At 34.6% G+C, this 23,767-nt stretch overlaps 1 protein-coding gene across 1 annotated transcript in view; it reads left to right on the forward strand.

Annotated features, from left to right (window-relative positions):
- The window catches only part of LOC136982618 (G protein-coupled receptor kinase 1), a 201,351-nt gene extending 188,440 nt beyond the window's left edge, over nt 1–12,911 (forward strand). Inside the window, 3 exon segments of the mRNA XM_067279163.1 lie at nt 2,504–2,629; nt 4,237–4,402; nt 12,059–12,911. Of these exon segments, the coding sequence (XP_067135264.1) occupies nt 2,504–2,629; nt 4,237–4,395 (285 nt within the window). The 3' untranslated portion in view covers nt 4,396–4,402; nt 12,059–12,911.
- Nucleotides 12,912–23,767: the final 10,856 nt, after the last annotated feature.

Consider the following 23,767-nt stretch of genomic DNA (forward strand, 5'->3'; position numbering starts at 1 on the left):
TTTCCCGTTCCAGCATCTGGAGGATTCTCCAAGAACACGATATGCATCCATATCATATGCAGTGTGTCCAGGCACTGCAACCGGATGATTGTGAACCTCCTATTGCTTTCACACAATTGTACCTTGGAAAGTGTGCTACAGATCCCTGTTTCCCTGCTAAAGTGTTGTTTACTGATGAGGCATCCTTCACAAGGGAAGGAATATTCAACACTCATAACTTTGGATAACTCAATGAAGCCATGTTATGCTGGTTCAAACAAATGAGGACAATTAACGCCCAAATCTCTGGGCTAATAATCCAAGAAATTACTAAAAAGTTTGCAAAGGAGCTTGGATTAACAGATTTTCAATCTTCAAATAGTTGGCTTGAGAAATTTAAACTGCAACACTAGATCCCAAGAAAGTGTGTAGTGAATTTAATGAAGTTCCAGTAGTTGTTGTTGAAGAGTTCATTGAAAAGTTTTGACTTTGCTAGTGGCTTCAAAGATAATGACATCTTTAATGCTGACAAATGGCTTTTTTTCAAGGCAATGCCTGACAGGAACTTTGCATGAAGAGTGGAAAATATTTTGAAGAATTTTATAATTCTGCTGTATTCTAGCTTTAACTGGAGAGAAGCTAACACCTATGTTTATTGGTAAATCTGCAAAACCACACTCATTCAAGAACTTGAGCATGAAGACCTTCCCATCACCTGGAAATATAACAAATCTGCATGGATTAATGGTGCTGTATTTGAAGAGTGGATAAGAGGTATCAACCAAGAAATGAAGAAAAAGTAACAGTTTATTCTCCTGACAGTGGACAATTATCATAGCCATCTCCAAGTGAATTTGTAAGTTTTACATCTTACAAATGTAAAACTGAAATTCTTGCTTCCAAACACTATGTCAAAAATTCAACTTCTTGACCAAGGCATAATGCACTGCTGAGCCCAGTTTATACAGTGAGTCATTGCTAAAATGCAAACCTATGGTCCATCTGCACAAGCAAATTTATCTGTTTCATCAGTTACTCCTCTGAATTGGTTCTGCTTGGAATAAAGTTTAGCCTGAAACGATTCAGAAGTGTTTCAAGAAAGCTGGATTTGTTGCAACTCAAGCAAGATATTTCATCCCCACTAGAGAGCCCCTTTCATGATGGAATTCGAGAGAGTAGATTTTTGAAGATATTGTTGCACTGGATGAGGATATGGCAATCTGCAATGAACTGGATCCAGAAGCAATTTTCCAATTAGTATTGACCAAAGTACAGCCAAGCAGAAAAGTGCTGGAACCAACTAATGAAGCAAAAGAATTATGTGAGAGACAGAAATTGAAGATACAGTAGAGCGTCGAAAATCGGAATCAATTGGGGACTGGGGTTGTTCCGATTAGTCATTTGTTCCGATTACCGACTTTGTACGAAAAAATATATTAACCTGTCCGATGTTCAAACTTTTCTCCGTTGCGTGTCGCTTCGTGTTGAATTTTTCTCTGTTGCATGTCGCTTCGTGTCAAATTTTCGTCGATTTTAAGCCTAACGAAAATTTTTATAATAATAATCGAGGCTATCGTATTGTTAAAAATTATTTCTTCATTTTGTACAAACAGAATAAATATATTGAAGAATATAAAAAACATGAAAATTATACTTTAGAAGTAAATCTAGTATCAAAAATGTTTGATTCAGCACGACACAGTCCGACTGAAAATCATTCCGATTACCGGCGTTCCGATTAACGACGCTCTACTGTATTCCAAAAGAAGAGGATGTCAGTCATTTGATAATGCAGTTAGTCATTTGCCATGGAAAAATTCCCAGATATGCTGAGTGGTTTAGCCAGTATTGAGAGTGCTTTTTCTGATTACCTTCATATAACGAATAAGAAACAGACAAAAATTGATTAACCCCTGTACAATCCCTCAAATTTTTTACACATCTTTCTGTTGCACCCTGTATACATGTTTTCATTGATTTTTGAAAAATCACTACAGTAGATAAATTCTGTTTATATTACACATATTCTTTCTTCAAAGATTCTCTTGATAAGTTTATATAAAGAGAACAGCTACTGAACAAGTTCATAGTCATAATTTAAATTTGACAGATAAACTCCACTTACTCTCAAATTGTGTTTAAAAGTCAATTCTTTAAACTCATAATCATGAGTGCAAGAATATATTTGCAAGAAATTATGGCAATGTTTTCATTTCTATTCATTTTTATATGATTAAAAATCATATAACAAATATTACTGATTGTCATATTTCTCAATTTCTTAAACATCACTATTCATGTGCACACTTTGTTGTTTTAATTTTATTACACGAATATTAGTTTTTACAAATAACATATAGCATATATATTTATTATATAATAATAAACTTATAGATATATATTATGATCACTTGTAAATTTGATTCATTTTAAGTTAAATGGCTAAATAAAGTTATTTCTAGGAATTGAAATTATATTTAAATATAAATTATTTTAATAAAGACTAAGAAAATTTTTTATGTAGCTTATTTTTATGGATCAAATAGACGACGTGTGTTCTGATTATGTTCAAGTTAAAGGAGAACAATGCATTGTATTGAAAATGAAAGGAGAAAGAGAACGTGATGCAAAAGTTGTGCTTACTAATCCAGTAAGTATATTTGGTTGAAATAGTCTATTTTTTGAATAAAATAATTAACAAAGTTTAATAAACTAATGCCAAATGAACTGCCAGAATATAAAGCAATTTGGCTATAATTTGGTGGTTTGTCTATCATCTGATGATAAATTTAATATTAGAAATAAATTTATTTTCAATTTAAATTTAGAATATTCTGGAAGAAAAGAGTGTTAGATATATATATATATATCTGACATCATATATGTATCTTATGTAAGGATTTATTACACTGAGTCACCAATATAACACATTTTAAAAATTCTTCATTTTTCTACTGTACATGATTTAAAGAAGTTTTAAAATGTGTTAGATTGATGCAATATAACATTATATAACCTTTGTATAAATATAAATCAAAAACTATAATATAATTTAATAGAAGAGTTAGAAGTATGAAATAATCTAATCTAGCAGTTAATAGATGACTAGCACAACTATTTAAAGGATAAGTATGATGTACAGGAGAAAGCCACTACTAATTTGAAGTGGAGAGTACATATTTTAAATTAAATAAATTAAAAATTACAGTGACGTCACAATAAATAAATGTGACGTCACAATAAATAAATGCTTGTGTATATGTATAAATATATTAAAATTTATACAATGTATTTATTATATACAGTAGAACCTCAATTATCTGGACTAATTGGGGGTGAAAGTAGTCCGGATAAGGAAAAATTCGGATAATCGAAAAATAATACTGTACTGTATTTAAATCGTGATCAAATTTTCAAGAAACGAACGTTCGTTTTGAATTTAGACTATTACTGACCAGCACTAACACTGCCTATTATTTAAAGGCCCTCTGGTGGTGCAAGAAGATGGATTTTATAAAATAAAAAGCAGTTGAAACTGTCAAATTTTTATTCATAAAAATGCAAACTATTTATCATTTTATTACGAGTAAAATTTTTTCGTCGCGTTCACGGCTTTTAAGTAATGCATAAACCTTCGAGGTGCGAGGCCGTAGGCAGTGGCCCACGTCGCCCATGCCTTACACCACCCTTGACCATAGAAATGATGTAATTTGAATATAAATTATTTATAAATATGTATGTCAAGTTATATTTTTATTATGACACAAAATGTATTAAGAAGTTTAGGACCACTGTGCCGGGTGAGACATTGTTGGGACAAAAAAGTTATGCATTCAATCACGTAGCCTACATAAACAATGTCGCAATCGCCAAGTACAAATCAGCAAATTTGTAAAATTTTTGTTTATTTTGAACAATCCGGATAATCAAGGTTCTACTGTATTAATATGTATATACGTATGTACATATATGGTGTCTCTTCAAAATTGCACACAAATATGGTCTATCTGAAAGAAAATATCTCATCTCTCTCTAGATATCACAGAATAATACATACTAAAATACTAGAAACAATTGACTATTATCAAAGCAATTGAAATAAAATAATAAAATGCAAGTATAATTTTTCTATTGCACGCTAGCCAAAATGTTGTTGGGCTGCCAAATTCTTTCAGTTGACAATTTGAAAGTAGCATGAAAATTTATAAAATATATATAATGTAGCTAAATTATTTTTATTTCATTTTTTTTTTTCAGGATGAGATTGGATTGAAAGAATGGTTGATATCATTAAAGTCCACACACAAAAATTCTCTAGAATTATTAGGAAGCATGGCAAAAAAGGCTGGTAAAATCTATGGCACAGAAACTAACAACAGGAATAACATTGTTAGCCGTAGTGCTAATGGAAATTGAACATCAGGTAAATACTTTGTTATAATGTTTTAATTATCCATATGCAACATATTCTCTATGTTGGGGTCTCCAATCTATGGCTCTCAAAGTACATTTATCCAGCCCACATAACTTATTTTCGCATACGTGTTTTATTATTGATGTTCAAACAAGTTCAAAGTGGACAAACTTTAATGGAACATTAAAATTAACAGATCTTGCTGCAAATGATTTTTATAAAAACCTGTTTGAAGAAGGGAGTTACAACACCAATTGGGAGTCTGGAATAATATAGCAATAAACACATTTATCAAAGAACCTTAATTGAATTTTAGAAAGTTTTAATTTGAAATAAAACTTTTGAACTAACACTTTTAATCTACAAATGGTATGTATCATCTTCAGGTCTGTATATTTGATAATGGATTGCTTTAATAGAACAATGGTGTTTTTTGAAAAATCAAATGTAATTCTCGAATACATTAAAAATAAATAAATAAATAAATAGAGTGAGGTATGAAAAATAAAAAGTAAACATGCAAAAATTACATAAATATAAACAAGAACATTCCATTATATTCTCCCTGTGTCATGATATAATATCATAGTTGATCATGTGATCATATATGAGACTTGAAGCTTTAGAAATATTTTAATGTTTTTTATTACATTTAAATACAGTAGAGCATCGATTATCCGACCACCGATCAACCGTCACATCGGTTAACCGACTGCATTCTGGTCGGCAAATTCAAGTGTCCGCTAGTGATGTGGCGCTACAATATTTGGCTATGTCTTGGCTACTTTAATATTATTTTTGTTAAATGTTTGCATGTTTTAGCTGGCAACAGTGGCTCGGCCATGAAAGGGAGGCCAGTATTTAAACCAGGCTTGATTTTCAATTTTTTCTTTATTTTTGTACTTATTTTGTGCAAAATAAAGAAATAATTTTTAACGATACAATAGCGACGATTATTATTTTAAAAAAATTTTGTTAGGCTTAACATCGATAAAAATTCAATGCAAAGTAGGTTAATAGCAATATACTAATACACTAATTACATGGGATATACTAATAATGTATTTTTTCATACTTTTCGGTTATCCATTTTTTCAGTTATCTGACCAACCCCAGTCCCCGATTGAGTCAGATAATCGATGCTCTACTGTATTTCTAAAGTTTGCATTAATTTTAAAGACTAAAAACAACTATCTTACACTTGACAGAATCTATATGATTATATGACCAACTGCAATGTAACATCATGGCATAATGGAATATTATCATTTATATTTATATAATTTTTATTTTTATGTATCTGAGAATAATTTTAATTTTTAAAAAAATGCCATTTAAGCGTTTCATCATCAGATATATTGATCTGAAGATCTCCAACTGTAGATCAGAAGTGTTAGTCCAATAGTTTTATTTAGAATTAAATCTTGCTGGAATTCAATTAAAGCTCTTTGATAAGTGTGTTTATTGAAGAAGGTAGTTAAGTTTTTACAAATCTCCTCCAGAAAAAAGTTTCAAAAGTCTTTAAGTTTGCACAGGATATATTTTCTACTTTTGCTTCTACATATCTTTCTAACAAACCTTTTCAAAGATAAGATATACAGTCAAACCTGTTTTTATGCGCTCTTTTTATGTGCGATTTTTTTAATGCGAATTTTTAATTTGTGCGGTATAGTTGCGCGACTAGTCTCGTGCGATTCGTCATGTCTTCACGTTGACTTATTATAGCTAAATAAACTTATTATAGCATAAATGCACTTATTATAGTAATATTATTGCATGAATATGCGAAAAATGAAATAATTTACTTTTTAAGTCAACAAAACACCACCTGGACAAAAATATGTAAAACAGACGATAGACCAGACGATGCAGTCAAGTGCTGACATCTGTTGTCAATAAATTCTATTTCGTACGGTTTTGAGTTATTTTCTATGTGAGACTTTTTTTATGCGGTCCCTGTTGACCGCATAAAAAAATTATTTTTTTAATTGTGTTGCGAAAACTATTATTTACAGCCATTCGTGAAGTTTCGTGAGATTTTTTTTAATGCGTTTTTTTTAATGCGGTCCCTATCCCCCCGCATAAAAACAGGTTTGACTGTATAAAATTAAAATATTGAACATCACTGTTACAAACATTTAAAGAAAATTTTAATATTGGGCGCCACAAAATGTTTATTGTTATTTGGAAATTTAAAAAAATTTTAATCTTTAACTGTGTCTTTCATACTTGGCCTTCAGACTTGTTTTCTACAGCTTAGATGACCCTTCTCAGGAAAAGATTGGAGATCCTTTGAAGATTGAAGATTGCTTTATGTATACAATTAATAAAGTTTTATTTATTAAAAATCTTGATTTAAAAAGTAGATTACTAGGTCATAGCTGTCTACTTAATTGCATCAAGAAAATTTTTCAGTGTCTCTATAGTCCAACACTGCAGAGTGGCACACATGAAACTTTTTTGTTAACCACTTGTGGACATATGTGACAAAGCAAGACTGATGTAATTGCACATTGTCAGTTACTAGTTTGTTGCATGTGCAGTTAGCAAAACAGTCACAATTGTGATTATTACAATAAACTAACATGTGCCAAGTGCATTTTTTTTAACTGTACAGTACAGTATATACAGTACATATATACAAAATCCAGTAATCTGACACCAGCTGGTCCAATATATGACAGATTACAGAGACTCTACTATAGTTCCTAACAAAAATATTTAATTTTAACTTAGACCGAAGCATCCTTTTCTAAATACTTTTACTGGAGAAAATTTCAACCAAAGAAATTTTCATTATTACCATATTTAGTTATATTTTTTTTTCTCCTAGTTATTATTCAAAACTGTACTTAAATTCATTATGTAATTTATAATAAGAACAAGTAAAACGGCAAAGCCATTCTTGGGACAAAACTATGTCTCAGTGAGCACGAGCAATGCATGTGCAAATCTCATGCTCACGCCTGTTTGTAGAAACAGTCTCAGCATTTTGTATTTTATTTTGACCGGTTCTCGGTCCCCTGACTATGTACAAGCCTGGTTTATTTTATGTGCACATGATTTGGGCACCAAATACTCTTGCCAAATTGTAACTCTTGACATGTACTCCTTCATACCTCTAACGTGTGCAGCCATCGACAGCAGTGCAATTTTAGAGACGAGACAGTCTTGTCAATAATATTGTGACAGAAGTATTGAATCAGTGAAGCAAATTATCAGGTCAGTCCATAAGTCCATGTGCATTTTTATGACCTTGAGAAAAATCTTGTTTTGCTGTTAAAAATGTCAGTCTAATGTAATAATTTTTACACTGAAGTGTTAAATTGAATCTCATTCATATAATACTGTTCAGAATTGTGAACATTTCAGTTGTTTATTTTCGTTAAAATGGAAGTAAAGGACAAATACAAAAGACATGTTTTATACTCTTTATTTTTAAGTGGTGAGAATGCTACAAATGCAGCCTAAAAAATAAGTACTGTACATAATCAAATTGTAATTAGTGCAAGGACTGTGCAGAAGTAATTTGAAAGATTTAGAAACAATGATTTTAGTGTAGAGGATAAGGCTCGTACTGGAAGACCCATTCACTTTGATGATGATGCTCTCTCTGCACTAGTTGAAGCAGAACCATCTTTAACAGTTGACGAAATTGTGAAACGTTTATATTCATCCCATGGAACTGTTCATAGACACCTACAACAAATCGGAAAAGTTTCAAAGCTAGGAAAATGGATACCACATGAACTGTCAATAGCTAACCGACAACAACGTGTAAACATTTGCACGTCTCTTTTATCCCGCATTGCTTTAGAACCTTTTCTTGGTAGGCTGGTTACTGGACACGAAAAATGGATCCTCTATAATAATGTGACGAGAAAAAGACAATGGATGGATCGCGACAAGCAGCCAAAACCGACTGCAAAAGGTGGGTTGCATCCAAAAAAAATTCTTTTGTCTGTTTGGTGGGATATGTCAGGTGTAATTCACTTTGAGCTGTTAGAACCTAATCAAACAATTACAGCTCAAATGTATTGTGAGCAATTAGAGCGTTTAAATGAAAAATTGAAAAAAAAATTGACCGTCTGTTAGTGAACAGAAAGCAGGTTCTTGTGCAGCATAACAATGCCAGACCACACGCTGCAAAAATAACTGTACAGAAACTTGAAAGCTACAACTGGGAAATTTTACCTCATCCACTATATTTACCAGATATTGCTCTTAGTGATTATCATCTTTTTTGCAGTTTGCAAAATTTTTTAAAAGGGAAAACTTTTGAGGATGAGAATAATGTAAAAAAGGCTATTTCTGAATATTTTGATTCAAAACCGAAATCATTTTACGAAGACGGGATTAAAAAGCTACCATCAAGATGGCAAGAAATTGTACAAAATAATGGTGAATACATTATAGATTGAATAAAATTTAATTAAAATTTTTTGCTGCTTTTTTTGTAGATAAAAATACGCATGAACTTATGGACTGACCTGATAATTTTATAATTTTGTGTTTATGATTTCCTCTTTCTGCTCATAGTAATCTTCATTGAAAAGACTGAATATAGTCTGTCTAGTGTTGCCACCACCTGGACAAGCCAGTTTTTAAAATCATGGTTTGGATTAATTATTAATTTGTCCTGTTTTCGTAAAAATTGTGAAATTATGATGAAACAAAATAAATTTATAAAAATATTTGCGAGTATTTTGTAAATATTAGGTTTGTTTCAACACAAGTCCCTAACTGGTTTAAAATTGGTATGTGCATTGCTCAGTTCTTGGCTGTAAAATGACATTGTAGGAAACTGTACAAGGCGTGCGCAATGCTCATGCACGTCTCAATATAACATTTTAATTTTAAAATGTCTGGGTCAGCAATTTTGAAAAGGTGGCAACACTGAGGCTGTCTATACAAAAGATTTACATCTTTTAAAGTATTGTATATATACTGTAGTTAGTTTTCAAATTAAATATACCAGAAGTCAGAAATTTGTAAGTTACTTGAAACATATTTAATTAATATTAATGTTTGTATAAAAAGGCCAGGCTTAACTTAACTTCAACACCAGAAATAACATGTAAAAATTCAAGAACTTTAATTTGTTAAATGCACAGTTTTCATTTTTATAAAGAGCTGTGTATGAAAAAACCAGAGACCTCAATTTTAATACTTACTTTCATTATTAGTAATTATCATTATTAGAATAACTATTATTAATGAATTACCGATACAGACTATACATTTCTCAACTCCTAATCTAAAATCACTTAGCAAGTTTTAAATCCCGTGTAAAGTCAATTCAATGTAATGACATAACCAACGATTGCCTGAAAGATTGAGCTAGAATTTGGTTAATTAAATCAGTGATTCTCAAAGTGGGGGTCGTGAAAAATATTTGGGGGGTCCCTGAAAAATGATCGCAGATAAATTTTTTTTCAAATATTTTATAAATTTACTGTGGATTCATGTTTACAGATAATAGAAATAAAAATATATAAAATAATTTTTACTTAAATAAATTGCACATATAAATAATAAAAACAATATAAATATTTTAATACGAGCCTAAATATAATAATAATAAATTTGTGCGCTATTGGGTAATCCCCGAGTTCCACTCTCAGCCTAAACTATGATAGAACAACGTTGTCATTTGGAACGGTGTTCGGTAGCAGCTTGCGTCTGTAGGGCAAGTCGAGTTAGAAATACAGTACAGCGTCGATTATCCGAAAACCAATCAACCGAAAGCTTTTCAGTCAGCAAATTGAATTTTCGCTAGTGCTGTGGCGCTGCAATATTTGGCTATGTCTTGGGCTATTCTGATATTTTAGTTGATATGCGTTTTTAGCCGGCAGCACGGGAGCGACCATGAGAGGGTACTTAAGGATGCGCCAGTATTTGAATGAGACTTTTTTCCCATTGTGAGTGGTAAGTTTTGCTTGTTTTTCTGAGGACTGTGTTGTGCTGAATCGGAACATTTTGAGACTAGATTAACTTTCGAAATAGAATTTTTTTTTTTTGTATTTTTCAACATATTTATTTTGTTTGTGAAAAATAAAGAAATAATTTTTTAAAAAATTTCGTTAGTCTTAACATTGACGAAAATTCAAGTCAAAGCGACATGCAATGGAGAGAAAATTCAACATGGGATAGATTAATTAAACAAACGAAATTAACTCCTCCTGAATTTAAACTAACCTCCTCCCTCCGGGATGTTTTTCTACACTTACTCATTCTTCGGGAGTCCTTTGAAATTTTTAAGTGCAAAAGGGGGGTCGAAGACCAAAAAGTTTGAGAAACACTGAATTAAATGATTATTATAAAGCAATTTGACACTAGAGGGAGGCGTTAGGCGCCATCTCTTGATTCAAGTAATAATTATAATTTTAATAATTTATTAAATAAATTTAATTAATTAGTCATTAATGGAATTCATTTAATTAGCCAAATTTTAACCCAATCTTTTAGGCGATCATTGGTTTTTTCATTATATACTCATTAGGCTATAAGATGTTTATTATATGTCAATTCAATGTTTGAAATATAATGTTCTTGCATTGACAGTTACTACAACAATTGTCAATTAATAAGTATTATTAATAATCGTAGTAATTGTCAATGATCAATACACTAATAAATCACAACACGTGCCAAGAGGATCCGTTTGACATCCACTTAGGTAATCCCACTCATCTTTGGTTTTATTGCTTTAAGAACAAGGATAAATCGCTTGCTTTGATATTGATTGAAGTCGCACGGTCGAATCCGAGTTCAAAAACAGAGCTTTTCATTGGCAGACGAAAGAACCAAGAGAGACGTAATTGTTATTATTAAAGTTTATTCGGTTTTAACATACGTCACTCTTTTCTCCCTCATTAAGTTGTAACATACGCAATTTTTTATGATAAGTGATATCTCCAGAACAATTTAGTAACTGAATTCACCGTTTGACAAAATTATTTCCTAAAGTTTATACCATTATCTCAGAATTTGGTTTATGTCCATATGTTTGTCAAAAACAAATATCAAGAGAGTTGAAAACTTATATTCCAACAGAATAAGTCCACGCGTTTTCGGTTTCTCTATTCGATCCATACCTCCACTCTAACAAACAACAGCCATTGACTTAATGTAAAATGTCGAGTGCATTCAGTTGGTTCTTGTTAGCAAGTTTGCAGATTAGTAATTTCTATCACAAAATGCTTTATTATAACGTTTGGAGTAGTTTCTCGTTCATGACAGCCGATAATACAGTGAAATTTGTCACATGTGATGACAGACATCACATTAGACAAATAGATCAGATGACCAGAAAATGCTTTACACCAGTAAAAGGTTTAAAGTAATTTGCAAATTTCCATATTTGTTTTGATAATGTTCGATAATTACACTGCAAACATTCTGACATAATTCAACAGTTTCGAGGATAACACACACACACACACACACACACACACACTTCACTAAATACGATACTTAGTTAAATTAGTGGAAGCCCATATATATTTGTATTTTTGTATTCGAGTTTTATTTGGTTACTTGGTCGACAGAGGACGATGTCACTTTTAAAACACAACATGCACGTAATGAGTTGTTGCCTAATCAGTTAAATTAAGTGTAGTGGAAAATAGCAAAATCTTAACAAGGATCCTCTTTTTATTTCAGGCAGGGAACAAAATTCAAACAGCGAGAGTGCAATTACTCGCCGACAGGCGAACCTTAAAGTGTCACCCGGGACCCGAAATCCCTTGGACGTGCAGCCGACAGAAAACCGGGATAAAGAGTACGCGACTTACATTCTCCTCCCTACGTTCGTCTACCATCCGAATTTTGTTATAAAGATTCCGCGGCCATCGACCGCATCCGTGCAGACTTTCGTTGTCGAGGCGGCGTTCGACGGGACAGAAGACGCGACGCGCCCACTCGCTCGGCCTCCCATGTATAGTACTTTAATTTATTCCGTGTCTGTAATTGTGCGATCTGTCGATAACCGCGCCTAGATAGAGACAGAGAGGTCGACGCTGCCCCCTAGTTTCAGTGTTTAGCTTTGAGCTTCCCGACAGAGTCGCCTCTTCCGTCAAAGACGATTAGACACCTCTCTTCTAGTCCGTTTTTTCCCCGACCATTCTGCTGCCACCCGCAAGGAAGGGAAGAGCGTTCCGACCCGTCGACAACCGGTAAAAGAAAAAAGTGGAAAAACTGGGTGGCAGCGCAACTGGCGAAGGATGCAATGGCGCCACTCTGCCTCCTCCTCCGTCTCCTCAAAATTTGTTACAAAAGGCAAAAAAACTTCCCTGCGGGGTGGAGGAAGATTGGGCATTGCCCGTCTTGTCACGGGTAGAAGAGAGAGGTCGTACTTTACGCAGTCTTCAGGTGTCAAATGTTTTATTACAGGTAGAGGTTATTGTAAATCGTCATGTATAGTACATGTACTTAAACGTCGTTTTCACAGATGTGACTATTTAAAAAATGAATATGGTCTAACGAATCAGTGATGAAATAAACATCTTTTATTTAACTTTTGTCTTCCTCGCCTCTCATTTTTTCTAGAAGAGGAAACGAGCGTGATGACTAATTGATACACTATTATTTCCATTATTTATTTGTTTTACAGAGAATTTGCGTCCTTCACGAGTTACTTTCCAAAAGATAGGAAGGAACAAATGAAGGGTTTGGACTCGACCCGGTTAGATGAAAAGTGTTATCGTTGCTGCAGCAACTGTATGGCCGAGCGGTTAAGGTGACAGCCTACCTTTTTTTTTTTTTTTTTTTTTTTTTTTAATAACTCTTTCCGCCCTGTGGGCACTAAGAGGGCCTCCTTTAGAAGGCCCATTATGGGTTCGGCCAGGCCCACAATGAGGCGACCGGGTGGTGAGGGACGGGGCCTGACATATCCGAACGGACCACCCCCCGAAAAATACCTGGGGATTTTTCGACCCGTTCGGATTCGATCCCGGGTCCCCCAGAGCGGTAGGCTGCCACTTTGACCGCTCGGCCATCCGGCCGACCAGCCTACCACTCTAGGAGACCAGAGATCAAATCAGGACCGATCGAAATACCCCAGGAATTTTTCAGAGTTGTCTGTCCAGATACGTCAGGCCCCGGTTTTCGTCATCCAGTCATCTTATTATGGGCTTGGCCAAACTCATAATAAGATTGATACGGAGACCTTTCTAGTGCCTGTAGGGCCGAAAGAGTGAAACTACAAGCAATTTTTATTGTGACGACGCCACAATGCTGTGCTGAACCTTTAATCATCATTTAATTTAAAAATTCACGTGACTTTTAGTCCAAACTTCATATATAGTTAATGGGACCACTTGCTCCTAAGCTTATATCTGGTCGCAGACGACAATGGGAATGTATAGGTCTGCAATTTAAAAATTGCAGCTAAAAAAAAGGCCTCTGTGCAAAATTATTTATCGGGCCCCACTTTATACTTACACAAATACTCGTATTCTATAATTTTGTATAAACTATTTAAAAATTTTATTTTATCTTGCCAAGGTGTTGTTAATTGACAAAGCCTTCCTCGCCTGTTTTTTTCTGAAATTTTTACTTCTTAAAATGGTTGGGGGACTAGTAGCATTCCGGGAATCCCGTAGTTTGAGAAAAAGGGCGGCATGACATTTGATGTTACTGCAAAAGGTAATTAATAGTGAAATTTACCAAGTTATTACTTTAACAGCCGTTTCTGACCAACTTTAAAATTGAAATTACCAACGAAATTTGTTAAGTTAGATTTCAGTATCGATAGTTCAACAGTTTCTAACTGATTTTCCCCAACTTTTTAACGTCTAGAAATGGAAATGCCCTTCGTGGCCGACAAATTTAGGCCGTAAACGGTTGTCGATCGGAATTGGAAAAACTTTTCCTTCTAGAAATATGAAGTGTATCGCCGTTATCGATTACAAAGAAACCGGTCAGCTGCCTTAACGGTTGTTTTAAAAATGGCACAAATAGGCGTTCTCCGATGCGTCTCTATTTTCCCACAGAGTTGTGCATCCACCCTCTTACCGCCTAGTAGGGTAAAGTGAGAAATTTCTACCAATTAAGGGAGAACTGTTAACAAAGGAAAAATTTATTTGTTACCGATGCAAAAGCCATATACAGTTGTCAAACTTACATCTAAATGGCCGGGTGTAAACACTTATGAAATAGCGGTCGAGAACATGGAAAATTAATCTCTTTGTCAAATACGCTTTTGATCGGATCTCTCCCCACGCGCGCGTGCAATTCCCATCGTCTATTTGTAACATCCAAAAGTGCTTTTGATCGATTAAAAAAATTACTTCTGCAGCCATAAACATTAAGAGTAAAAAGAAGTTGCAGATATTATGCTTCCGACGACTCCCAGGCTGTGCGTTCCACGCTGGCCTAAGTTGAAGGCGCTACGCCCGTATCGGCGTCGCGCACCCGGCTACATCGATTACAAATGTCGTCATGTATTGCACATGGCAGGTTCGATATCGTCGTTGTCACAGAGATGTTCGCGTGCAATGTCCTCCTCTGCAATTCCGATCAATGGTCGTCGGACTTACTCCCAAATGCCACGTTGGAAATTAGCACCGTTTCGGTTGTGGTTCGGGTATTAACCTCGGACATAGTTGTAGATAATCGGTAAAATTTGTGCTTTACCGAAGCACAAACTTGACCAATTACTAACAACTATGAATGAATTATTATTGTTTACAAAAATGTTTGTTCCATTAGTCTTATAATTCTTTTATTATGTTTTAACTTTTTGCTAGTGTTAAATGTGTCTTCCACAGATCTGCATAGAACGATGATGTCGAGTTGCCGACTTTTTAGATGTGGGCTGTTTGCAATTTCCTCACTTTATCGTAAGTATATATATATTATATACAGTATTAGCACGAATATTACACCGTGTTTTTCCTAGAATCTTAGAAGCTTGCACTAAGAACAAGAAGCAGCCATCTGGATCGATATTTTAAAGTGTGGTAGATATTACACATCATTGTATCTCTTCTGTAAAAGAATACAGTATCTGCCTTTCCCGCTTAAGACATTTTCCCAATTCGGTCATTCCAAAATGTTTTAACGGGGTTCCACTGTGTAATATGATGATTGTGATGATAATCAGTTTATGACAACCGTGCGGAGTATCTTCAACAAAGAGAAGGACAGTTTGAAGATACGAATGACTTCCATTGGTTGATACGAAAGAAACGTTGACTTGGAAAAACGTCGAAAGGAAACTACCGCAAGTCGTATCCAAATTTCCACATCTGGCTGTCGATGGAAACGAGTTATTCGATGAGATTACTTACATTTACAAGTTTGCTTCTGCAGAAAAGATTTGTATATGGAACGCCATGAAGTCAACTGTTGCGGATCGATGGATAGAAAGACTTGGATCTTTCGCAGCAAATAGCGTACCATATGAACAAGTTTTGAGGAGGTTGCACACATGCGGCGCGGCCAGGAAAAGCGATGTCGCAAACGCATCTTCGCCGCGTGGCAGCACAACCACACAAGCGGCAATCCGCTTACATTTCAGCCCATGTATTCAGTCTTCAAGATGGCGAACGATATCAACACTGCCGCTTCCACGTGTTTATAAATTTTTTTGTAGCCTACGGCATGCTTTATTTAGCTAGATTTCGTCGACGATTCGAATGAAGATTTTGGATTAGAGATATTTTCTTAGGTCGAGAAAGAACTGGTATACAAAATAGGCTTATTCCTCGATTAAAATCTCTCGATAAAGAATACTATTTCGAGTAAGATTCGGTTGTTTTGTTCTTTGAATTAAATTATATATGATTATTTGTGTAGAATTTGTGTTAAATTTATTATCCTTTTTTCTTTATTCTGATGTTAGTTATCTCGGTTAACCGCATTGAACCTTCCGCCATTAAAACACCACGTGATTGTATTTTCTCACGTGACTACCAGACGAACTGTTATTGGCTAATTGAACACGTCTCCCTTCGTTTAATCTTCGTGGCCGTGCTCGGTTTTTGTTTTTCGGACTTAAGACCGCCAGCGTCGAAAGGCTTCCTTGGCCGGTCGGATCCAAGGGCGGAGGAATTTAGTCTCGAAGTACTCGGGACGGCTTTAATTAAATATATCGTCGGAAAACGTAACACTTTCGACTGGCCGAGACGAATAAATACGGAAGAAGCCTGGTCGATGCCCGGCTACGTCTTCCCGTTTTCTATTATATTTTTGGCAAACTTAACTTATTTTCTGCTTTGTGCAGTTTAAAACAATTTCGAAATTCGCTCTCTCCCTCCTTTCTCCTAGGACGTGAGTAATCGCGGTCTCGAATTTTAAATTCTTTGGATTTTTGTCTAGTATCTGGAAAAGAGCTCTCGGGGAAATGGAGGATATCGTTCTGTTGAAATTGAAAAAATAATTTAACATGCAAAACTTTTTATAATTTAAATAGCCTTAATAACCATGTATTCACAAAGCGGAATTAAGTAGAATGCTAAACTTAAATCTTAGGTAAACTTCAGAAAGAACTTTTAGGTCGAACGAGAATCACTCACCTTTTCGAAAGACTTATACGAGTCGACGATACCTAATTTAGAAAAAATGCCAGCACTGGTAATAAGGAGAATGTGTATAAATTCGGACATGGGATAAACTGCGAATGTTCTTAGGAGTACATCCGCTACCCCTTCGCGTTTTGAGGAAACTCCGTAACTCCGTTCCCGGATGCCACGGACGGTCTCCTATCGAGATATAATATAACTAATTAGAAAAAGAAATCAAATTATTTTAACCTAAATTTTGAATGATGTCTGAATAGAACGAATGCATTTAAATGGTGTATTACCTTTTGTGTTTTCTTAGTTTTACTGAATGCCAATTTCATTTTAACCATGTCAAAAAAATTGACTTTTACTACAGTTATATGTAATTCTGTAGCAAACTATACAAGTAAAAGAATGGTAAGATTTCCGATGTGAATGATGCTGTTGGGATCTTAACAGAGTGTCCGTAGGAGCAAAAAAGTCAAAGGAAACATATCTGTAAATGTCATCTTTCGCGAGATATTCACTAAATGGGCAACCCAGTGGCGGTAGTCCCAGTTGCCTTCATGCTTGCTTTATAATTTTATTTATTAAAAAACGAAATTATTTTAACTTTTTAAGCGAAATATAGTATTTTTCAAATCGATTAATGTTTTGACGTAACGCGTGACGTATTTGTCAGAACGTCCAACGTTCGAAACTAACGTATTGTTCGAAGGTATTATTCGATTTTTACTATTGTCGGTCGCCATCTTTAAACGGGAATTTTTTCGAGTTTCGCTTTTTCTCCCCTTTTCTTGAGATTTCCGGAAAGAATTTTGATTATAAACAAACTTCACTGAGTGAGTAAATTATTATTATTGATTTATAAGAAATCAAAACGGAATAAATAACTTGCCATAGAATGTTAAATTAAAATATATTTAGGTCAAAGTATACCTAGGGAACCCCAATGATGGTGCTACGGCCGCGCTTCTGACTGTTCGTGCTCCCGACTGGCCTCCCGGACGGGAGCCGCCGGCAGTCGCCGTGTGCTAAACGTCACTGGTTATTTATTCACGGTAGTTATTGAACAAAAGAAAAAAAAAGGAAACGTCTACTAAAAATATAGTTAATCTAATCTAGCTTAACCTAACAGAAGTGCTGCCATTGGGGTTCCCTAGGTAAACTTTAACATATATTTATAATTTTAGAGTTTAAATTCCATTTAAAACGCGAGATTTTTTAAAGAATTAAATTAATTTAGCAAATTTGGTTGTTAATATAAATCAGATTAAATGTCATAAAAATGGGTTTAGACCTAATATGTTCTGTGTAAGTTGAAGAGTTCACCCCTTCTCTTCAATGTTTGAATGTACAGTAAAAACTCGCTAAGATGAACTGTGTTAACTCCGAGCTGTCTACAGCTTACTGGTACAAAATATAAAATTTTCCATGGGTGTACTATAGATTACTCCCTATGGAATTTCAGGATTTTGATTATATATTTGAACTCAGGGGACCGAGACGAGTTCAACGGTACCCTATTTTTGGACCAGAGACGAAAAATAAAAAAGTTATCACACTTTTTAAGTTACCATACTTTTTTAATGCTCTCATGCAGACGGCACCGTAGTTGCTAGTATTGCCATCTTGCGGTAAAGTCTGCAAACAGTGACGTCGGACTACGGTCATCTCCCGGAGCGTTAAACAAGCGATACGAGAGCGGAGAGAGCGACGCGACTTCCGATCATCGCGCGATCGCCATTTCGGTTAATCGCGAACATGGCGGCCCGACTGACCTCTCGTATGGGCGCCACCACACGCCGCCATGTGCTAAACTAGTGATCGATTCACGGTAGTTCTTGAACAAAGTAAAAAAAGGGGGAAACGTCTACTAAAGGCAATTTTAACGGCAAGCCACGCGATTCCCGATGGCGATAGCGAAGTCGGAACTGTCTGTAATTTTAATTAATTCGAACCTGTTTTCCCGTGCATTTTCACCCTGCCATAGTTTGGGATCTTCGCTTTCTCTTACATTCCGCCTGCATGTAGTCAATTAAGATAAACATTACAGCCCTGTGATATCCTTTTTGTAATACAATATGCTACCGCCTCTCTGATTGTGTCAAAGGGAGGAAGCTCATACGGTTTCTATATACTCATGCAGGAAAATGGCAAGGTTTTCTGATACAAAAACGATTGTCATTGGTTGCTTATCTAATGTCATTCTAATTACAATAAAGCTGCGAAATTCTGGTCGTTAATATTTTAATTGCTGGAGTTCCCACGAGTTTAAAGGCACTGTGAATTTCGAGTATTCTCGTGTTTTCTTTATTTTGAATTAGGGTCATTTGGAGTTTCAAGTGAATTATCGAGTAAATTATTGAGTGAATTTCGTTAATGTGTTTTCTTTTCAACCTAATTTATTCGGTTATCTTCGAATTCCTCGTACTTCGAATTTAATTCATTCCGGGAGGTCGTTTGAAGTCCGAAGCATTTTTTTTCGTCCGTTACAGATAATTGGAAGCGAATTAATCCATTCCAAGGCCCTAAACGATACCATTTCGATAAACTTAAAACGACAAATACACATAATTTAAGGTAGGAAAAAAACAATTAAATGTCATAATAATATATAAAAACAGGAAAACCATAAACAAAATACGTAAATACTCCATAATAAAATGAAAATTCCGTATACCGGTCGCACACAGCCGACTTTGGCATCTTAAACATGGCCGCCAAATACCATACCTGTTTCCTTTTCATCTCAATCGTCAATATTATAACCATAGACTTCGTTGCTTCCATACACTCGATAAATGCCATGATTAATTAACAAGTAAAGGTTATATTGGGTTGAACAGAAAACTTTGCATATTTTTAACAGTAGTCCTTACTTTAATTAACATGAATGTGTTAAATTCACGACTGATATAATTAAATCTGACATTACCAATGGTGTGTGATTAAAATAAACTTCTAAACAAAGAATACAGACTTCTTACTTCGCCTTTTGTTTGAATAACGTCAAGTTGAGATGTCTTCAGATATAAAGAATATTCCCGATGTGCTTTTTGAGTTTCGGAAAGGATATAACGCCTTACAAACAGTGAAAACAATTCGTAATTTGTATGGAAAAATTTTGAACTAAAGGGTACAAAATGTAGGGGAGCCCAAGAACAGACAACTTCCTATACTTCCTTTGTTAAAGATAGTCGACTGCTGGACCAATCAACGACAAACCTATCGATTCGGAAGTTAGTGGCGCCGAGATCGCCTGGCGTCACGTGACGAATCATCGATGACGTTGCTATATAAATTACATTTCAATGCTCACTCGGAAAATATGCTATTTCCGTTTTTCGGTACGCGCCAAAGTCGAATTTAAATCAAATTAATTAATAAAAACCTTGGAAGAAACTGGATGTTTGGCATATTTTGGCTAAATGTGGGCGTCTTTAAGTATTACGTGACGAAATCTTTGGTTGCGTTGTTTTTTCCAGGTCTTTTTTTCTTAAAATTTTATCAGAACCATGTTTTCAATTTAAATTTAGTGTTTCGTTTTCTAAAGAAATCTGTTAATCTTTTGTTTTAGGAGGCGTGATTCCTCTACTATAAATTTGGCTTTATTACTGGTGTTGTTTGGGAGCATCTGTCAGTGGTGTGTCACCGATACCAGAGTCGGTAGATTAACTGGTCTTTCGGCTACCTATCTTCGCTACTAGTTAAAATCAACTAGAGACAAATGTTACCACCAGGGGCACTGCAATCACTACAAGAGCGCTAGATCGAATCGCAGTGAGGTCGAATGCTTTTTTTTTTATTGAAAGATGTATAACTTTGGAGTTTGATTTCGTAATTTTCTATATGAATTTTATTATAAGAATGAAAAAGCTTTTATTTAAACCCAAAACCAGGTTTATGGATAAATAAATGACACTTAATAAAACATTAAACACCTTCCATCGCTGAGAAATGTTTATTTAATAAAGATTGATATTTAGTTAAATAAATGACGAGGAACAAAACTGACATAATATCACAATTTAATAATTGTACTATTATGTCAATTTATTATACATACAAACAAATTATATTACACATAATTATAATAATAATAATTATTATTATTTGCGCTATTAAAATTTACTTTAAGTGAGAAATTTTTCTGTTTTTTACTTTCAATTGATGAAATAAATGATTGATTGCATTTTTTCACGCGAACGATTAATCGACAGATAACAAAAAAGTGCAAAAATCTGGAGGTCAAGTAGGACTTGTGACTAGCATTGTGGCATCCTGTCATCAATGTAACAGAACACTGATTTAATATATTATCCATTATTGAAAAATAAACATCCATGTTTGGGTTTGATAATTGTTCACATACTTTGCTTTCTGCCCAGTACATCAATTGGCAAAGCTTATAGCTTGGATATAACAAACCTCCTCGAGATTTGATGAATGTAAATGTCTTCTCTGGTGCAGCATCTTCAGGTTCTGCTGTTAATATATTTTTGCATTTATCACAACCAAGTGATGGCAGTAGATGATGAACAATGTAACCTCCTAAATAATGTAGAATCAAGTTAAATGTTTCTGGTGCACAATAATCATGATCTAATAATTCATTATCAGTAGGAGCTCCATAGGACAGGCTTGGATTACAAAGCAAATTTTGTAAATGTTCTTCCAATTGTTCTTGAAAAATAATTTTTTATGACTCTGAAGAAGATTTTTTAAAGTAATAAGAGAAGATTTGGGATCAGTTTGAACTGATGCTCGTTTGGGAGGACGAACCAAACTATACACAGTCATCAGTCTGTACAGGATATAAGAACTGTACTGTTGTGGGATGAGAATTGCTTCCACTTCTTTGTCTTATCATTCCAAAGAAACGCTAATTGAAAAGAAAACATAAGTTAAGAGTTTAATACAAGATTATATAATCATTACACTAAGTCAGTTTTACCTCTAACTATCACAAACTATTGCATTGTATATTGCACCACACTGTTCTAAATGAATAATTGCTTGCAAAATAAGTTTTGCAACAGTAGAACCTGGAACAGAGCTTTTTGAACAGAATGTGCCAATACATTGTACCCAACTAGCAAAGTGAGGTCTGAACATAAACACTAGGCCATGATCACCTGCTGTAAATTCACTCTGTGGCAACACAGAATTGTCACCACAATCAACAAGTCCAATCATTTCACCAGTAGCTTTTGAAAGTTCTATATGTTTTTGAAGTGTGATTTCATCAAAAATTAGAACTCTCTGTCATTCTGTTTGTGGAATAGTCTCCAATTTTGACTTCAAAATAACAAAAAGATCTTCATCAAATCCAAATTTGGCATTAATGCCTCTGATATATTGATGCAGTGTAGACTGACTTGCTTTTACCTTGTCAATCATTATTTCTCAAAAATTCATAGACAGATGGTGACCTAATTTTTAAAAGCACAGTCAAGTAACCAATTAATGTCATATCTCATACCCTTTTTGCTTTTTATATGGCATGCTTTCAGCATGTGCTCTATTACAAGTTTCTGTCTTGGTGGTAAGGAATCAAGTTTATCAGCTGACAATTGTTTTATTTTAAGTTCAGCAATTTCTTGATGAAGCTTGAGATTTTCTGTTTGAAGAGTTTTCACTTTCTGCTTATACATCATCATTTGCTTTCTGCACCAATACAAATGCTGTTTGACTTTTAACAATTCAGACTGCAAAGCAGAGATTTTATTGACTCAGGATGCTGTGTAGTTGTTGCTTCATATGTGGAGGGTTCTTCTATTTCTTTTTCTACAGTTGTTACTTGGGAGTGTGTATCATGCAAATGTAATGATTGATTAAAAAAATATCAGACAATTAATCTTAAAGTATCTATAAGGAAAGTTGGGCCACAGAGAGATAGCCCTCAATGAATCACAGTGGGTCTCACAAACCCAGCTCAATCTTTAGTTAACATTTTTTAAATATAAAATGTTCCTTAAAAATTTTGTTATCAATACATTAAGTAAGAAAGAAAGAAAGAAAACAAAGCGCAGAATTTAACGGTGAAATTGTAGTTTTTTTACGCGGTAGATAAAATTTAATAGTTTCATATTAAAACAGGGTCCGAGAGACCCACTGCGACTCAGGCAGGGGCAAAAAGTTACATGACTCACTGAGGATTAAGATTACGTAAAAAACATATAAATATTTACCTTTGGCATTGTCTTTTCGGGATCTCTTCCTAGATTGTTCTTCATTTCTTGTTAGACATCGCGTTGATCGTTTTTGAGGTACAGACTTACTGATGTACTTAGGACAATTAGGGAAGTTTGATGGATATGCATCTGACGTTAATGCCCAGCGATCTCGTGGAATTTCTACTTTCTCTCCATTTATAACATGGGAGTAGGTTTTTAACCCCTTAAGCCCATAACCCGAGATATCTCGGGCTGCGCGTGCAACTGCGCGGTCCATAACTCGAGATATCTCGGGCAAGTATTAAATAATCGTTTGTAAACGTCCTATGCCTGATATATTACGGAAAAAGCTTATTTTGTATTCTATTGGATGTTTTCTATGACATCAGCAAAGTTTGAAATTATACATCGAATAGAAGATTTTGTTATTGACCAATTTTTTGGTCCCCTCCTATAGAAACATCACAAATCACCGATATTCTCGTGATGTATTTATGTGCATACGGTAACTGATGCACATCTGTGTAGAAACCTATCGTCCCCTGAAGCTTACTTGGGAAAATCCCGCTAGCTTTCACAAACAGCTGTTCTCAAGGACATTTAGCTATGTACACAAAATAGCGGCGCGCGTCACGTGATCCGTTTCAATTTTTTTTTCTGTGAAAGATAATTCGTCTCTGAATAAT

Source organism: Centruroides vittatus, unplaced genomic scaffold (assembly GCF_030686945.1).
Source record: "Centruroides vittatus isolate TY-2023 unplaced genomic scaffold, ASM3068694v2 contig_854, whole genome shotgun sequence".
NCBI classification, from domain to species: Eukaryota; Metazoa; Arthropoda; class Arachnida; order Scorpiones; family Buthidae; genus Centruroides; species Centruroides vittatus.